Source organism: Cricetulus griseus (genome assembly GCF_003668045.3).
Source record: "Cricetulus griseus strain 17A/GY chromosome 1 unlocalized genomic scaffold, alternate assembly CriGri-PICRH-1.0 chr1_1, whole genome shotgun sequence".
Taxonomy (NCBI): Eukaryota; Metazoa; Chordata; class Mammalia; order Rodentia; family Cricetidae; genus Cricetulus; species Cricetulus griseus.
This window is the reverse complement of record NW_023276807.1, coordinates 233,625,163-233,644,555: the sequence shown is the minus strand read 5'-3', so window position 1 is coordinate 233,644,555 and position 19,393 is coordinate 233,625,163. Positions and strand designations below refer to the sequence as shown.

General features: G+C 46.3%; 1 protein-coding gene across 1 annotated transcript; it reads left to right on the top strand.

Annotated features, from left to right (window-relative positions):
* Positions 1-6,825: 6,825 nt before the first annotated feature.
* Positions 6,826-19,259, top strand: Rgcc (regulator of cell cycle). The gene is made up of 4 exons (XM_035453116.1): positions 6,826-7,003; positions 16,255-16,362; positions 17,990-18,052; positions 19,252-19,259. Exons 1-4 carry the CDS (start codon positions 6,826-6,828, stop codon positions 19,257-19,259), a joined length of 357 nt encoding a protein of 118 aa, XP_035309007.1.
* The last annotated feature ends 134 nt before the right edge of the window (positions 19,260-19,393 follow it).

Here is a 19,393-nt window from a genome sequence, read left to right as displayed (position 1 = left end):
CTGGAGGTTCTCTTGGTCCCCTTTACATTGTGATGTGCTAGCCCCGTAGATCTGACTCTGATTTCCATGGATTATTATTGTCTGTATTTGAATTTAGATTTGTGATATAGTACTGTCAGCATTCTAGCTACTGTTGTAACAAGTGACTACGCAAATACATGTATTACAGCTTGTGTGTTAGAAGTCCAGCACAGAGGTAGGTATGGTGATAGACTCCTGAAATCTTAGCACTCAGGAGGTGGAAGGAAGAAGCCTGTGAGTCCCAGCCAGCCTAAACTACTGCACTATGAAACAAAACAAGGACATTAAAGAAATCCGTCAAAGGTTTTGCTGGGCTGAAGTCAATGTATTGACAAGGTCCCTAACAGGGAATCTGTCTCCTTGTATTTTCTAACTAGAGACACTCCTTCCCCCAACATTTCTTGGATCATGGCTCCTTCAGTTTTCAAAACTAGCATCAACTCATCCCTTATCCCTATTCTCTGCGTCCACATGTTGCCTTGGGCATGGCCAGGAAAGGTTCTCTGCTGCTAAAGAGTCATGTTAGCAGACTGGGCCCTGTATGGCTTCAGTGTGCTTGCTGTTTCCCATAGACTCATGTATTGAGATCTTTGTTCCTAGTGTGGTGGTGCTGGGAAGTGGTGTGTGTTGTTTGTTTTTTATTCTTTCACTCCTTTGGAGGGCCCACCATCCAGCTCCAAATAAACACACATGGAGATTTATTCTTTCTTATGAATACTCAGGCTTAGCTTGACTTATTTCTAGCCTGCTTTTCTTTTCTTTTTTTGTTTTTTTGAGACAGGGTTTCTCTGTGGCTTTGGAGATCATCCTGGAACTAGCTCTTGTAGACCAGGCTAGTCTCAAACTCACATAGATACTCCTGCCTCTGCCTCCCGAGTGCTGGGATTAAAGGCGTGGGCCACTAACGCCCAGCTAGCCTGCTTTTCTTAACTTAAATTATCCCATCTACCGTTTGTCTCTGGGATTTCTCCTTTTCTTACTCTATCTTACTTTCACTCTTACTCTGTGGCTGGCCCCTAGTGTCCTCCTCTCCCTGTTCTCTTCTTGTTCCTTGATCTTTTTTCTCTTTCTATTTATCCTCTCTGCCTGGCAGCCCCATCTATCTCCCCCCTCCCCCCCCCCCCCGCCCCCGGCCTAGCTAATTGGTCGTTCAGCTCTTTATTAGACCAGTCAGGTATTTGAAACAGGCAAAGTAACACAGTTTCACAGAGTTAAACAAATGCAACATAAAAGAATGCAACACTGGGGCTGGAGAGATGGCTCAACAATTAAGAGCACCAACTGCTCTTCCAGAGGTCCTGAGTTCAATTCCCAGCAACCACATGGTGACTCACAACCATCTGTTATAAGATCTGGTGCCCTGTTCTGGTGTGCAGATATACATGGAAGCAGAATGTTGTATACATAATAAATAAATTTTAAAAATCTTTTAAAAAAAAGAATGCAACACATCTTTGCATCATTAAATAAATGTTTCACAGCAGAAACAAACGTAACAGGTGTGATCTCTAAGAAGTGAGATTTAGTAGGATGTAGTTAGGTCACTGGGGAACCCTGTCCTAGGAAGGGGCTAGTGTAGTTCTCTGGTAACTCTGGTCCCCAAGATGAATTGATATAAAAAATAAACAAACAACCACCCATCATTTTATTGGCTTTTTGTCTCTCCGTGAGATCTCTCCCTTTTGAATATGTTCCCACCACAATGCTATCTGCATGGTATGATAGAGCCAAGGACCCTCATCACAGGTGGAAACTGTGAAGCTGGCCAATGTTGGACTTCTAGCTTCTAAAACTGTGAGTGGAATACCTATCTTTTACTTGTAAGGTACCCAGAGCCAGGTAGTCTGTTACAGTCACAGAAAATGAACCAATGCTGGGACTTATGCAAGCACTCTGCCACAAAGCTACATCTCAAATAGTTTTCACCATCATTGCTCTATATCAAGTCTTGACACCTTATCTTCTTTAATATGGTTTTCATTCACGGAGGTCAGTTTGGGGCTTATGTCTCTGGCACGGGTTAAACTGTGTCATACTTTCAGATTTGCTCAAGTACCTATGGATGTGACTACTTGGAAATAGGGTCTTTTAGAGATTAGATATAGTTAGGGTAAAGTTATCCATCCAAAGTCAGGGCAAGCCTAATCCATGTAAGGTAACAGTTGCTACCCTTAAAATAAAAGTAAGACCAAAGCAGACATACAGGGGATATCATGTGACAACCAGAAGATCAGGTGATGCATCGACAAGCATGAGACATAAGGATGGCCTGCACACACCCAGGAACCAAGCATAAGCATGGAGCAGACCCTCCCTGAGGGCCCAGCCAGCATGTGATCCTAAGTTTCCCGTCTTCTGAGCTCTGAAGAGAATACATTCCTGATGTTCTAAGTCATCGCTCTATAGACAGCTTAGCTACAGACAGATGGACAGATGCTAAAACATGACTCAAGCTAGCCTAAGGAAGAAGGAAAGTCTGTCTCTTAGATTTACAGCACTAGCATCAAGGAGCCTCGGATGGTGTTTATTTGATGCAGGAAGCATTAAGGGTAAAGTTCACCTGTATGCATCAGAGGTGCATACCCCTCCCCACATTTGCCCACACAGGAGCTTACACTAGATAGTCATTTCAGTTTACCCATTTATTGCTGGTGGTTCTGAGGACTGAACCCAGAACTTCACACACTTGTCCACTGAGCTACCAGTGGACAAAATATCCAGCCCCTGATATTTTAGTTTATATTTGTCTCCTGTAGATGTTGTTTACCCAGGGTCGGTTGACATAGCCACTTCATGACACCCAAGACAGTTTTTAAAATGTTTCTGATTCGGTTCTGGGAAAGTGACCTCTACCTCATGGCTAAAACCCAGCTTCATGGTTGCCTGCTATCCCAGGGGAGAGAGAAGTAAGTGAAGGAGACCTACCGAGAAGGCCACATGGGCTAGTTCTGGCTGCTGTCTAAAACTTAGTCACACGGCCAGTCTTAACTCAGGCTACTGGGGAGATACTATTTCAGGAATGCATGAGTCCACCTATTTATTTACAGAAACAACTAGAAGTTTCTTCCATAGAGCGTCTGTGGAGACATAGAAGACATTTAAGGGCAGGAAAATCAGTTCTAAAAGTAAAAATAAATTAAAGTGAGAGAATTATAGTTATACTTCCTAGGGAGGGAGTGAGAAAGTGAAGAATGAGAAGAAAGAATCCAGGGGAGACAGGTAGGAGAGGCGGAGTTCAGCCATGAAAATAAAGTCCTCTAAGTTTCAGAAAGATGAAGCTCCAGGGTGACGTTCTGGACAAGTTTCAAGAAAAGAGTCATGAGTGGTGTGCAGTGAGGGGGCTGTTGTGGTCTGGATGGGACAGACCTTGGGGTGAAGTCTGAACATTGCAATCTAACTGCAAATTTGATCCTGTCAAACATCAGTGCCTTTCTGAGCTGGCTGTCACCAGAATAGAGTCCTCCCAGACGGAATTAGGGACTATCAAGGGGCTTGAGGTGGGGATAGAGTGTTCCCTTTGTTCCTTTTGTCATGCTCAGGAGACAGCACTGGGGTCTTGGTCTTTGGTGTCCTACCCTTCAGAATAGCAAGAAAGACATTTCTGTGGTTTACAAATTACACGATATTTTGTTATATGACAGCAGAGTAGACAAGGGAGAGACTGGTTAAGATAAAGAACAGGTGTCTTTACTGCATAAGAAATCCTGATTTTCCTCTCACAAATCAAAGGTGACATCAAGTCTTTTCCCTGAGGCCATTGTGTCCAGTGACTGAAAGGCCTTCTGAAACTTGGAAGTTAGGTAACTCTCAGTGTGAGGAGGTGAAGGAAACATCCCCTCCTGAGGGACAAGTTCACACCTGAACACTGAGGTCATTCACTATCTTTGTCACCACTGTCAGGTTGCTGGGGGCCATAAAAGGCCCTACGATAGGATATGGAGCCCAGCCAGAAGGCTCTAGGGATTAAGGATTAAACCTTTACCTGGTTCTAGGGGAGAAATCAAGATCAACACAAGGGCAAAATCCCATGTAAGCACTGAGATGTGTACAGGGATGGCCTAGGAGCAAACCTATTGCCCACCAGCTGGATGACAGACAGATAAACTGTGCTCCAGGCACCAAATGAACTTGTAATTGGCATCTCTTTGGATGCAGCTCCTAGATTGTTAGCTCAGGGCATGAGCAGTGGGTGTCATGGGCAAATAAAAAAGAATACTTTTGGGGAGAGAAAAGGGGTGTGGGGAGAGCTGGTGAAAGGAAGTACCTTGACTGTGGCTTCTGGGACCTGGGTTATCTGCTCTGGGGTTTGGTGCCTCCCTTTAGCTACTTAACTCTCCTCCACCCTAGGGAGGCAGGGTGTGGCTAACCTCAAAGTGGCTTGAAAAGGAGACTGGCCTGCCTTCTATTAATCCACTGATGGGCAGTTAAGCTACTTAGCTGTCTGTACCTCTGTTTTCTCACTACAAACCAGTGGCGTTGATTATACCACATAGGGTGACTGTGGGGATGAGATCTAGTGTATGCCACATCCTGACACCCAGGAGGATTGGAGTTACCAGGGGAAGACATTCTCATACAATACTGTCTAAAGATTCTGTGATGAAGGCAACCAATCACTTGAAAGTGTCTGGTGTAACCGAGGGACTGAAAATTTTCATTTTACTCTATTTTAATTGTTTTATATTTATTTATGAAAAATATTTATTTGTGGTTCAGGGGATGACCCCTCAAACCCAGGGCTCACCCATGTTAGGCAAGTACTTTATCGCTTAGCCATATTCTCAGCTGCCACCAGCTCCTTGCTTTACATTTAATTTAGTGTGTGTGCACACACACACCCACACACACACATGCAGGTATGCACACAGGTGTATTTGTACCTGTTAAGGTCAGAAGTCAGCTTCAAATGTGATCCCTTGGGCACTGCCCACCTTGATTTTTAAGATAAGGTTTTTTCATTGGCCTGGAGTTCTCCTGTTGGGCTTATCTGGGGAGCCCCAGGGATCTTCCAGCCTCTACCTCTCAGGACTGGTATTACAAGTGGGTGGCCACCACCACCACCACCATCATCATCATTATTAGCATTTGGTTTTTCGAGACAGGGTTTCTCTGTGTGTAATAGCTCTGGCTGTCCTAGAACTCATTTTGTAGATCAGGCTGGCCTCGAACTCACAGAGATCCTCCTGCTAGGCATGAGCCTCCACAGCCCTTTCATTGTAATGTGGGTTTTGGAGCTTGAACTCGAGCCTTTCTGCTTGCACAGTAAGCCCTTTACAGACAGGATTATGCCATGTAGTTCACACATTGCAGTCCTCACAATCTCCGTTCTCTTGCCTCAGCCTCCCCTTCTTATCTGTCGCAAAGAACAATTGGTCACCCTATTTGCCACACAAGGTAGGAATTGCATTGGGCCGTTTGAAGCCTGGATAATGGCTCATTCATGGGGACCCAGCATGGAATGCATCCATCCATGCGGTGCTTTCTTCCTGTAGTTCAGGACCCTGAGTTCTGAGATCACCTCAGTTGAAGTCTGCATTCACCTCAGCCCAGGGCGCGTGGCTGACCACTCTGTGCACACACAATCTTGTAAATTCCTTAGGAAATGGGGGGAAGGACGCGGGACTCTGCCCTCGTACAACCTCCCGAGGCCCTCGGTTCCTTTATTTTTGTAGCAAGCAAGGAGGCTCTACATTTGCAGTTCCTTTTCATAGATGAGGAAACTGAGGCTCAAGGAGGCTCGGGCAGACGGCGGGAAGCAGGATAAACTCTTGGAGGACTGTGGGGCCAGCAAAGACACTTCCGTGGGTCGGGTTGTCAGGGTGGCGGGGAACGCGGCGGGTAAATATTTGGGGCGGTAACCTGGGCTCCAGCGACACAAGTCGTCACTGCGGTTCCCAGTCGGCGGGCGCGTGGCGAGGGCGGTGCCGGGGTAGGGGATGGGGGAGGACAGGGGCGTCCCCTAAGTCGTCTGGAACAGACTCCGCCGCCGTCCCTCCCCGCCCCGCCCGCCCCGCCCCTGCCGGTGGCTATAAGAAGGTGCAGTTGGGGGTGGAGGCGCAAGCGAGGAGCGAGCGCTCGGCAAGGAGCGAGGCAGGGCCACCGGAGCGGAGCGGACTGCAGTGCAAGGCGGCAGCCACCAGGGCCAGCACCTCTCAGCATCTCTGCCACGCGTGCGGCGAGCAACCTCTCCATGAAGCCGCCCTCAACTCAGGGCAGCCCTGCTGCGGCCGCAGCCGCAGGTGAGTGCCGCGTTGGGGGTGCCCGCTCCACCTCTGAGCCCCGGGATCGAAGCTAGGGACTCTGTCCATCTAAGCTACACCCCGAGTCCCGGGGCCCCTGAGAGCCCGAGCCTGCAGGTGGGGCCGAGAGAACACCGGTCGCGACGGTCCCTTTCCACTGCCCATCCTTCCGTCCTCCGTCACCCCGGCACCCCATCCCCTGGTCGCACGGTCCGGGCCGGTTCCGTTTGTTTTCCCACGCGGGACAAGATCTGAGCCTGACACGTAACGGGTGCTCGCTGACTCAGGCTTCCCGCCGCCACTCGCTCCAGGGAGTGAGCGTGGGCACAAGTAGGAAAGCGCGTGGGGTGGGCTAGGTGCCTTCCAGGCTTTCAGCTCCACCCACGGAGGCTGCTGCTCGTCTGTGTCTGGTGACAGGCGCCTTGGAGGGCGGCTGTCACTGGGGGTGCAGTTAGCTATCCTAGTCCGGTGACCGCCTCTCCAGATCCCCCACGGGCTGGGGAAGAGTCACCCCCACGCACGCTCCCATCAACTGAATGCTCTGTGCCCGCCCCCAGCCCCGGCCATGGACTCAGCGGCTGCTGCAGACCTGACGGACGTGCTGTGCGAGTTCGATGCTGTGCTGGCCGATTTTGCATCGCCCTTCCATGCCCGCCACTTCCACTATGAGGAGCACCTGGAACGCATGAAGCGGCGCAGCAGCGCCAGCGTCAGTGACAGCAGCGGCTTCAGCGACTCGGAGAGTAAGTGAGGCACTGTTGAAGTCTGTGACCCCAGGGCTCAGGCTTCCTAGGGCTCTAGGTTAGCTGGGCTGTCTGTAAACTGAGCCTCGGTGTCCAGGAAACTCAGACCCGAGGCCCTGCACCGGCCCTGAGAAGCCCGGAGAGTTGACTTTCTGAGATTTAAACTCAGGAGTTAAACTCAGGGGATGGTGGGGGAGTGGGGGGGCATGGCCGAAATCATACGGGAACTCTTGAACGACTTTGGGTCTGCCTGCCATGCAGGCAGGTGTCTGCCATGAGGCCTGAGGGTTTGTGCAGTCGACAAGAACTCCTGGGACCCCAGCCAGGTCTTCTAATAGTTTACCCGCTTTTCTCCCAGCTCTTCATTTTTTTAAAAAAAAAAATTTATTGAGACCCTCCGGAGGAGACCTGTGTAGCCCAGGATGATCTTGAACTTCTGACCTTCCTTCCTTGGACTTCAGGATGTTGGGATCACAGAGGAGTGCCAGCATGTCCAGTATAGGCAGTCATGGGGGTTTCTTGCACTCTAGGTCAACCCTAAACCAACAGCACCCCCCCTTTCCTTTTCCAGAATGGGTGTTTGAGGACTTGGGGACAGGGCAAACACAATAATGAAACATTTGTGAAACCAAAATGATTTCATAAGCTGCCGTTTTTTTGGAATTTTTGAAATAACTTCATTCACTTTCTTCTGAGCTCCCAGGCTCTTTCACCACTCCAGGGGATTTTGAAACAATCCTCCCCCTGGACTGTTGAGTTAGTTCAGTTACTGTTTGATGCAGGCCCTCCCTCCAGGTTGCCAGTAGAGGTTTACCCTGGTAACCTTTTCCAGTAGAAAGCAAACCCGTGGAGTTGGAGTTGTATTTCAATAACTCAAATGACCTGCAAGATTCTGGATATTTGTTTAGGTGTCCAACAGTGAATTTGGAGACTTTATTGTTACATAATTGGTTTTCAAACCCTGGCTTACCCACTGGTTTTCAATGTGAATTTTAAATTCTGTTTATTTGTAAGCGCTTAGTCCCTAGATAGGCTGCAGGCGCAGACATCACCCCACTGATCCTGGGAGGAAAAGGCATGTTATTTTGAAACCTAGAGAGTTCTTCTTTTTGAAGATTCCATGTGAGACCTGCACCTGAGCTGTCCTCCTGGGAAGGGACATTGGCTGACATCCTGGTCAGGGTTTGAGGCAGAAACCTGAGCTCTAGTTTGATCTTCCATAGCGGCCTGCATAGACCACTGTGTGACTTAGGAGGGGGATGGGAGAGGGTGGGCGAGCTGTTCTGGTCCATTTACAACTTTTGCATTTTGATGCTACTGACCTGATTGCTTATTCCCAGCATTCCAAGCAAAGCCTTGCATTGGAAGTCAATACCTGTGGCATAACTTGAACATATCTCCTACCACTGGGTTGACGGACAAGTTATTCATCATGTATAATTGCTCTTCTTCACAAAACACAAGGCTGGGTCTGTTACTGCTGCACTGTGGCCAAGGACAGCTCCTTGCTACACCAGAGTCTCGTGCAGTTATGGCGGAAGCACCCACAAGTTCTGCCAGGGGGGATTTCAGATCTAGGATGTGTTTTTAGGAGTCTTAGAAAGAGAATGCACTAGAGACACTTTCTTAGCAGTTTGGGAGACAGTTGATAGAATTTGTTAATTTCCTTAGGGTATATCTGTGCATAGTTCACTGTCTGCTTTCGTTGTTAACCTTACGCTTTTAGTGTGGTGTTTGGGAAGTAATGGGAAGGACCTAAGACCTTGGTTTGTTCCCCGTGTGACTGCTCAGAAATAGTCTTGTTGGGATTTGTATGTATCTAAATAATGCTTTCTTAAGGACAAAGAATACATATGTCTTAATTGTCTCCAGGAATGGAGCACAGACATTTGTTAGTCTGTTTGGAAGAGGAGAATACCTGGGTGAGATGCAGCCCACTGAAACTTAACTCTCTAGAGAGGGCCCGCCAGGGTTATAATAATGGCAGCAACAGCTAGCTTACTTTTACCGAGCCCTCGCTAGGGTTGCTATAATCAAAATTTGTTTGCTCTTGTTATCAGTCATCTCTAGCTGTTCTTTGAATGTTATCACACATAATCCTTACCACAGGTTAGGTACTTTGATCTTCATCAATTTCTTTGATAAAATAGCAGACCACAGGCTGGCTGTCTATGGCCTTGCTCTGTCGTCACAGAATATGAACCAGAACTTGGGAGTAGCCTCATGCTCCATTGTGCTCAGATCATGTGTCTTTATACATGGTATTGCAGGTCCTTTTCAAGGTTTTCAGGATCAAGGGTCAGTGGACATAGGTGATGAATATTCCTGACTTTTGAAAAATACCTTTTTTTTTCCCCCCTAAAAAATTAGGTTGAGTTTGAGGCCAACCTAGTCTACAGAATGAGTTCCAGGACAAGCTCTAAAGCTACACAGAGAAACTTTTTCTCAACAAACAAACAAACAAACAAAAATTAGGTTACAGGACTAGAGATATGGTGCTGGGGTTAAAAATTGCTGCTTTTCAGCTGGGTGTTGGTGGCACACGCCTTTAATCCCAGCACTCGGAGGCAGAGGCTAGGTGATCACTGTGAGTTGAGACCAGTCTGGTCTACAAGAGCTCCAGGACAGCCTCCAAAACCATAGAGAAACCCTGTCTCGAAAAACCAAAAAAAAAAAAAATAAAAAATAAAAAAAAAATTGCTGCTTTTCAAGAGGACCAGACTTCGGTCCCCTGGCATCCATATTGGACAGCTCACAACTGCCAGGAACTCCTCTAGTTCCAGGGGGTTCTGACACCTTTAGCCTCCAAGGGTACCTGTGCTCAAATGCTCATACACACACATTCACATCAGCAATACGTGAGAATGGATTTTGTCTTATTAGGAACAATTTTAAATGTCTCAGTAAAAGCGCAAGGCAGTTGGGAGCTAGGAAAGTGGTTTTCAGGCTTTATTCTTTGAGGTGCTATAGAAATTGAACATCTTTGGTTGTTTTTTTTATTAAGACAGGATCTTACTGTGTACCTCTGGCTGTCCTAGAACTCACCTTGCTAGCTTCAGACTCCCAGAGATTCTTTTGCTTCTGCCTCCCAAGTTCTGGGATTAAAGGAGTGCACCATTACACCCAGCTCTTTTTCAGTAATTTTTTTCTTTTTTTTTTTTTAATTTGAAAGTATAGTGTGACTCTTTAAGTGGGTTTAATAAAAATTTCACTCATTAACATGCATGCTAATGTATGCTTCTACTGGTTGACTTTATAAACAGTTTATTATATTGACTTAAAAGATGGGACCCAGTATGATTCTTTTTTTTTTTTTTTTTAATGTTGAGGAATACCGTTTCAGAGGTGTTATTTTATTTTATTTTGGTTTTTCGAGACAGGGTTTCTCTGTGTAGCTTTGGAGCCTATCCTGGCACTCGCTCTGGAGACCAGGCTGGCCTCGAACTCACAGAGATCCACCTGCCTCTGCCTCCCAAGTGCTGGGATTAAAGGCATGTGCCACCAACGCCTGGCCAGTATGATTCTTATTATATTGAAGTTTCACAAATGTTTATCTTTAGAGAGGGGAAGTCTTCTGCTGTTTAATAGATCAGAGGTCTACTATGCATGCTGTGCATATGATGTTATTGTAGATATTTGCGGAGAATAAGGAACGGGGTTCTAAAGCCTAGCAAGACTTAGAACCTCCAAATACTTTTGCTTGTATTCTGGTCTGGCCTGGAGAGAGAAGACTTTAGGGACTCTAGAAACCAGAGTGACAGTTAACAAGCCAGTGGTTAATCGAGCTGAGGGGCCAGGAGCTTGATCTTGTCAAGATGTGAGAGCTGAGGCCAGGTAGGTGCCCTCCAGATGTCTGGTACCATGTTAGGAGCCGAGTGAGTGGCAGCTTTTATATTCCGATACATGGCAAATGTTCTTAGAGGATCAGAGCTACTCGAGAGGGGAACTGGGGCACAATGATCAAACTGAGAACCAGACTCTTTCCCATTGTGCCACGCTTCACTGGAGTTATCAGACTTGAGATTTGGAGTAGAAGAGAGATCCCTCATCCCTTCCATTCTCCATGGGGATAGTGACACAGGCCCAGGACTTTCTTTTTCTTGGTAATTACTATAGTTTGCTTGCTGCAGATGTGTGGGATAGTTCTATATTTACAGGCATTCTGGGCAAGGCTCACTGTCTGTGGTTTTCCTTTTCTCTGGAATAGCACACGTCAGTTCTGACCCTAAATTACCTTTCTCCCAACCCCCCAAATTAAAAAAATACATACATACATACATACATACATACATACATACATACATTCACCTTTCTTTTAAACAATGCTATGGAGTTTCTTATGTTTGATGGGCATACCTAAACCTAGGGGGTTGTGTATGTAATATGCTTTTATTTCTTTTGATGGTCCCTTGGGACCCTCAGTCCCAGATCTGACACTTAAATGCATTAAATGGATTGGGAATTTGAAGGACATTTGTAGTAGGGATTTGATACTAGTTAGGTGGGGCTTTAAGGCAGTCTGAAGTAGATGTTTCCTTTACCATCTATGAAAGTCCCCCAAGTCATCACTGCTGAGTCCCTTGATCACAACAATTAATAAGAATACCAGATAGCAGGGTGGGATAGCAGTACGTATACGTGCTATCAGCCAGAGCCACACTGCTGGCATTTTATCAGACTAGCTGAGTATTACTTTTGTAAGAACTGCATTTCTAAGGGAGTGACCAGACCAGGAGTTTGAGCCGTGCTTACCTAGTCAGCTGCCAACACCTCTAACATGAAATTCCCTTCAGACAGCCTCTTACTAAAAGCCTATGGGGGAAAATATTGGGTAAAGAAGTTGAAAGTTTAGGTATCTCTGTGTTGTGGTCACTTCTGCAGAGAAACTTAAAAAAAAAAAAAAGTTACAATCTGAAAACAGCAGGAAGCCAGGGCTTAGAATCTTGGTTGTTTTTTCTCAGTGATAATGCCCTTCTTTCTGTACCTGCTGTTCTCCATTTTGCTAGGTACTTGAAAATCAAATTATTATGAAGCCACAGGCATCACACACAGAGTGCCTGGGTGGTTATTGCCTTTCACGTGGCCTCTGCTCCTCACCTTCGCCTCAGCGGCATAGCTTCAGGGACTTGGGACTTGGGTTTGCTCTTTCCTTTATTCTCTCTGTCCCTCATTAATTGCCATGTGTGAACTATTGCCACAGGTGGATCTAGATAGGGCAACTTGGTCAAAGATCCTGGGAGTTCATTATTTCTTCATAGTTGATGGTCAAACACACTAGAGCCAGGAGTTGGCCTAAGGTGTTCGAAGACACAGAGTAGAACCATGGAATGACAATGAGCTGACAGGATGTGAGATTGTGGGGGGCGTGGGGGGGTACAGGGGGAAGGGAAGTGAACGCAGGCTATGCTGACCTGACTCTGTGTACATAGATGCTGTGTTTTATCCCCTCTCCCTCCCTCATTAGGAGAGCAGTATGAGTTCATTGGCAATGAGGCAACTCCAGACCAAACAGTCTGGTTTACAACTGAGTTTGTCATGTAAAAATCAGATTCTGCCTATATTTTCTGACCTTGAGGAAAGTGCTTGGGTTAAGGGAGTTTTCATATGGACTAGATTTTGAAGGATCAAAGGCAAACCAGAATGGTCCCCTGAGACTATGGCCTCTTCCTCATGGCCTCTCTCTCTCTCCACGATATCTGGATTGAAATCTCCCGTACTCCTCTTTGGATTTTTTTTTCTGTCACTCTCTTTTGCAATGGCCCTTTCCATGTTGAGCTATTGCTTCTGTAAACAGCCAATAGTAGTTGTCCCAATTGCTTGGAAGGTGAACCAAGCTGCTGTGCCCCCATCCCTAATCCCGAAGCATAATTATATTATGGCTATAAAATTTCTGAAGAGTTGGAGCAGAATGGAGATGAAGTTCAAAGCTAGGGGAAGGACCGTGGTGTATGCAGGGTGGGGTGGAATGAGGTGTGGTGTTGAAAGTGGCTCTCAAGTGCCAGCTGTTCTGAGAGATAGAGAGCATTTAAGCTCTGGATTAGTGAGTCTCAGAACTGGAACTCTGATCCAATGTTCTTGGATCTCTTTCAGAGACAAGGATGTTGTGACTCAGAGCCTGCTTCCCTGGGTCCCTGGGTGGTTCACCCCAAGATGATTCTGTCTTTTCTTCATACATTTCTCCTCTGTATCTGTGGTGACTCCCTAGTTATTGCCAGTGATAAAGTGATGTTCCCCCAGGGGTCTGCAACAGATCTGAAGGTACCTTCCTGTGTGCAGGGGACTGCTACAGCTACTGCTGTTCTTTCTACAGGTGTAAACACCTGAAAAAAAAAAAAAACTAGCAGAAGGGCTTCCAACTCAAGTTCTACAGAGTTCCAATTTTCTAAGAGATAATAGGAGAGCCATGAAGTGTCACATTGTCAAGTACACATGGGAAGAGGGCTAGGGCCAGACCATTTTCTTCATCTCAAGATTTCTTGGGGCAGTCATAGCAGGAGTCATCAACTGTGATCTTGGTGTTGCCAGAATATAGTTGGCCACACATGTCAAGGATCTACATTCTAGAGCTAGGGGTTGGTTACATTTTTGGATAGGGAGTATGGGTTTAAGGTTCAGTTTTGAGGACCTCAGTATATGGGTTCATCATCACCTGAGAAATGACTGTGGCCCTTTAAGGTAACCTGGGCTGGAACTCTCCAAAGGAAGAAAAGATCTCGAGGATTGTTAATGAGCTTCTGCTGGGCGTGTTTGGGGAAATAAAATAGGTGAGTCTATAGGACAGAAAGGATGGCAGGAGGGCATCTGAATCCTTCTGGTTAGAGGGCAGAGGACATAGAGCCAGACAAAACAATCTGAGGAGGTGTGGCATCCAATTCTCATATGACTAGAAACTTCTTTCAGAAACCTGATTTCCTTTTATCCTGAGCACATTAACAAAATAATTAGACAATTTTATTTTGAGTTAATGAACTAAAGCAAGATGTATTGCCTCTCCCTGAGCTAGAGAGAAATGGCCTGAAGGACAGGAGCCTCCAGGGGGAGCAGGGCCTGGCCAGGCCTTCATCAGCTCAATCTGAAGAGCCTTCTGAGAGCTCCTGCCACAGGCTGAGTGGCTTTGTTTTCCGTTTCTTAACCAGAAAAGTGGCTTCCTCCCTGGCCACCTCATCGGGGCCACATCCTGCTTCCGTTAACCTCCTCTGTCTTTTGAGCCTCTGTTACCTCCTCAGAGCAGGGCTGGCTTCCTCCTCTTTGACAGGATTTAGAATCTCAGAACTGGAAGAGACTGGAAAGATTGTCCAATTTACTTTTCCTTCCTATTGATGGGTAAACTGAGGCCCAGAATATTGTTTTTTTCAAGCACCCTAAAACAGGCAGTAGCTGAGTTGCTCCTGGTCCTGGTGCAACCCAGCCTGGCTGGAACTTTGCCTGCTGCTGCTTTGACATTTGGGGCATAAGAATAGAAGGGTCTGTGAAGTCCCTTGATCGTAACGGATGAACAGCCAAGGACAAATGCAATCTTTGTTCTTGACTTCAGTTTGTCAGAGACAAGAGTGCAGAATCTTGGGGAACTGTGTGATCAAGACTTGTGAGCAATGAGGGAAATTATTAGAGTAGGGCCTAACATTGTGCTTATGTTTGAAAGATGTTTAGAAGAAAGAGAATGCTTTTCATGAAAAATGATACTGCATTTTGAGTGTTTACATTTATTTTTTAATGTGTATGTGTTTTGCCTGTATGTATGTCTGTGCACCACTGTGTGCCTGGTGCCCTAGGAGGCCAGAAAAGGGCATTAGATCCCTAGAATTATAGTTGCAGATTGTTTTAAATTGCTAGGTGGGTGCTGGGAATAGAACCCATGTCCTCTGGAAAAGCAGCTAGCTCTTAGTGCCTGCCTACCCCATCCTGTCCCATGCCTCTTTTTTCCCTTTTGAAGACAGAGTCTCAAGTATTTACTCAGTATGTAGCTGAGGGTGACCCTGAGTTTCTTTCTGATCCTCCTGTTTCTACCTCCAGAGTGCTGGGATCACTGGTGTGCCACTGACTGGTGTGTCAGTGATACAGGGCTGGGGTCTTGGTGAGGTTCGCTTTCTCTGCCAGTTAAAGAATTAAAAGGCGGGGCAAAAATCTTGACTGCAGCAGAGAAATCTCAAACATTGCAAACCGGAGCCTAAAGAATTAGCAGTTGAAAACATGCTGATTATTGGGGATGAGGAAACACATGAAGCAGAAAAACACCCTCTGTCAAGCAGAGGCCAAAAAAAATCCAATCTCTTGTTGGGGGACGTGATTTGTTGGTGGTGTTTTGTTTTTTGTTTTTTGTTTTTTGTTTTTCGAGACAGGGTTTCTCTGTGGCTTTGGAGGCTGTCCTGGAACTAGCTCTTGTAGACCAGGCTGGTCTCAACTCACAGAGATCCGCCTGCCTCTGAGACCACAGTTTTCCTACCCTATTTAGGGTTGGTCAGTTTGAAGAAAGACAGGATGGCTGATTGACCCACAACAGTTTTGTAACAAGTCCTTGATCTGGTCTTGAACTTGTTAAACCAGTCCATCTGCAGGGGGCCTGCTGGTGGGAGACAAAAGCCTACAAGGTCTTGTTTTAAGCTGAAGGGTTTTTTTGTTTGTTTTTTCTTTTTGTCTCAAGTCAGGAGGCTGTGGAAGTTCACCTTTATTATCTAACCATGGCCCCTCTGCCTAGCTGTCTGCCTACCAGGGAGTATGTCCAACTCCTAGTCTTTCACCACCATGTCTAATTTATGTGGTGCTGGGATTGAACACAGGATTTCATGTCTTCTGGACAAGCACACTATCCAACCAAGCCACACCATATTCAAACCCTCATCCCGTTAGCCCTGACCTAACTGATAGCTGGCCAGCAGACTCCTGTGTAGCAGATTTCTGGTCCTTCTAACCCATCATACTGTTTTAGCGGTTGACTGGATATACACAATCACATGTACAGGACACACACTCAATCACACAGACATACACACACTCCCCTCCCTGCCTTAGATCATTTCCTAGATTGGAAATGGGCCTGTTTTCTTTACGCTAACAGCTGCTACATCTGGTTCTTGAGAGGTTAACTGCTGGGTACTGTGGACACAGACTGGCAAGTGTCTGTTTATCGAGTACACCTCCTGATGAATATGGCCTCCTTCCTATGGTTTAGTGAGAACACCTAATGAATATGGTCTCTTTCCTTATGGTTTAGTGAGAACACCTCCCAATAAATACGGCTTCTTTCCTTGAAGGTGCAGACTCACTGTACAGGGACAGCTTCAGCTTCAGTGATGAGAAACTCAATTCTCCAACCGACTCCACTCCAGCTCTGCTCACCTCCACTGTCACTCCTCGGAAAGGTGAGTTCACCCACCAGACTCTTATCCCCTCCCACCCTTCTGTTCATCGTCAACCAGGCTTTCACCGTGTACAGAGCACATAGATAAGACAGAGTTCTGGGAGACAGCGTGCATATTTCCTGGGGTTTTGGCCACATGGAGATTCTGTCTTGTGGCAGAAGGGAGTGCTCCTCTTTGTCTTCCTGGGCCAGCTGGGTTTCATAATGTAAAACTCAGCAGTTTGGCTTTGCAGCAATGAGAAGATGCTTTTCTTTTTAATTTCATTTGGTGTTTACACCAGTGCTTGTTGGTGACCAGCTTAGTAGCTGTCATCATGAGACAAGAATGATCTAACATGGGGCCATTGAGTTGGCTTAGTGGGTAAGGGTGATGGCTTCAAACTGAGTTTGATCATCTCTGGAACCTACTTGGTAGACATCCTCTTATCTCTACATGGGCACATATATTCATACATGCATACATACACACATACCGAATGAATGAATGAATGAATGAATGAATGCTTTTAAAATATAAAATGGACATGATCCACAGCACCAGCTCCACCCTGTCTCTGCTTCGATATTAATAGACTAACAAGGGTTAAAAGAGGCATGAATGGAGTCTCAGTTTTTGGAATTGGCCAAGTCTCACCAGCTAGAGAGCTGACCATTCTGTTAAACTGGAGAGGTGCCCTTTTAAGAACAAAAGGAGGTTCCCCCCTCTAAGGAAAATTGAACTTGTGGAACATAGTTGCAAAATGCAATAAAAATGGAACCAACTTTCAAAGAAATATGAGATCCCCTGACTTGTCTTCATCTGGCAGTCAAACAGAACTTCCCTTTCTTGAAAGAGATATTTTTAAGTTCTCTTCTCAACACAAATGTTAGCAGCCACAGGGGATTCGGCCATTGTCCAGCTTCCAATCCGTAATGGATCTGTGAACTCCAGGGATAGAACAGTCTAGAGAATGGCTTAAATGGTGCCCAGCTCTGCTACCTAATCTTCCAGAGTTGGGAATTACAGAAGGGAAAAAAAAAAAAGCCACTGTGGCAAGTGGACTTGAAATCAAAGAACAATGAACCATTTGTAGCCAGTAAAGAAAAATATTCAGCAATGCATTTCAAGGAAGGCATGAATGACAAACTACACAGAAGAAAGTAACTGCATAAGGAAAGCATATGCCTCTGGCTGCAGAGACAACAGTGTCTGCACAAAAGCTCTGTGCTACTCTGAGATGGGCTGTCATGTTCCCTGTACCAGTTGACATGAAATAGTAGTAATTTTACCCTCACCTCACATTGGAGGGCCATTGTATTGTCCTCCAGCCGCAGTGCAAACAAATGATTTCCCTTCCTCCCCTCACTGTCTGCCAGACTTTTAAGACACTGAAAAGGTTCATCTTCTAGGTTAGGAAGGTGGGGACGATGGTGGCTTAGGGTGGTAGTGAACTACAGGACAGACACGGAGGTCAGTTGCTGAGACAGACGCAGATGTGGAGGAGGCACTAAGGACTGGAGCAGGGCATGCTCCGTGAGGTCCCTGGAGACGACAGGACAGCTTTCCATAATCTGAAAACTGTAATCCCTGGAAAAGTCCTCCACCAGCTGTGCCTGAGAGGGAACCTGAACTCTTTTCTGTTTTGCAGCCAAATTAGGTGACACAAAAGAGCTGGAAGACTTCATTGCTGATCTTGACAGAACATTAGCAAGTGAGTACATGCTTGGTGTGTCAAACATCACTCGGGATACTGAGCCACACCTTTGATAATGTGCTGTGATGTTTCCCAGCTTGCCTGGGGGTGGGAAGTTACACCGTAAGCTGCTCTAGGTGTAGAAACAGGATCTCAGTAGCTCAGAAAGCAGTTTGGAGGGTAAGTTTACAGGACGGTAGCTGGAATTGCTTTCCCAACTGTGCAAACAGGTCAGGAACAGACAATGGCATGTTGTTTAGAAATTGGAGAGAGCTTTGCTGTGGGAATGGAGTTCCGGTTCTGAGAGAAGGAATGAGCTGACTGGTCACACACACATTCCTCCAGCAAGCCCTGAAGGATCTGTCCCCTCAGGGTAATTCCCCAGGTATGATGCAAGGGCCTGGTGAGACTTGTGAGGAGTGGGTGCCAAAGAGAAGTGGTCTGGGATCCCCATGCTAACTCACTAGTGACCCAGATTCGGTGTGCAGATATGTGCTTCTAATTGAGGATTACACTGTCGATTATCCATTTTGTGTGGCCCCCCAAACTGAAGAGATCAGGTCAAAATTGCAACACTGTTCAGGATTAGTGTGTGTGGGGAGGCAAGGGTTAAGAGGAAAGAACTGTCACACTCTTGTCTGTGGGCTCTTCTTCTAAAGGACAAGATTGCAAGAGGCAGGAAACTCAGCCCCAGCTTGTAGGGTTGCTGGCCTCAGTGTCTCTCCTCAGAGGGACTTGCTAAGCCTTGCAGAATTTTTTGTTATGGCTTCTTAATTATTTAGTGAAAGTGACCATTTTTCTGTAAGAAGTACTCTATGTCTTTACTCTGCCAAATAAGGAAAAATCTAAAAATTTAGATCAAAAAGTTAAACTGTCTACTTAAAATAGCCAGGGTTTTAACACTCTGTCACTATGTATTTGCTTGATGATATTATTGCCCCCTTCTCTTCCATGTTGTACTTCAGAAGACCTAGGTCTGTTTTGACAGAGATTCTTCTAATTGCAGCACAATTTGTATTAGGCCCAGGCCAGAAGCCTGTCTACTTTATGCAAATTGCAGCTGGCCTCCTAGTCACTCCAGTTAGCCAGACATACTCTGCACGGGAAGCCTGCCATTAACTTTGCTGTTGATGCGGGTCTGAGTCCATGTGAGCATGGTTGAGCATGGGGACGGTGAGCGTCTGGCAGGACTAGCTAACTCTATCTCTTCTTACCAGGTATGTGAAGCAAGGAGTGCAGGGTCCTGAGGCCACAAGAGTGAAACTCCAGAAGGCCCCAAGCACCTGGATCTGCTGCAGGAGGGGACAGAGCTAAGGCTCACGTGCCATCAGGCTGTTCTCGGCTTACCCTAACATCTGC

Excerpts from the sequence above, each read along its gene's own strand:
- Rgcc (XM_035453116.1), top strand. The coding sequence starts at position 6,826 with ATGGACTCAGCGGCTGCTGCAGACCTGACGGACGTGCTGTGCGAGTTC. Across the intron at positions 7,004-16,254 it reads CGGCTTCAGCGACTCGGAGA|GTGCAGACTCACTGTACAGG; the intron begins GTAAGTGAGGCA and ends CTTTCCTTGAAG. Across the intron at positions 16,363-17,989 it reads CACTGTCACTCCTCGGAAAG|CCAAATTAGGTGACACAAAA; the intron begins GTGAGTTCACCC and ends TCTGTTTTGCAG.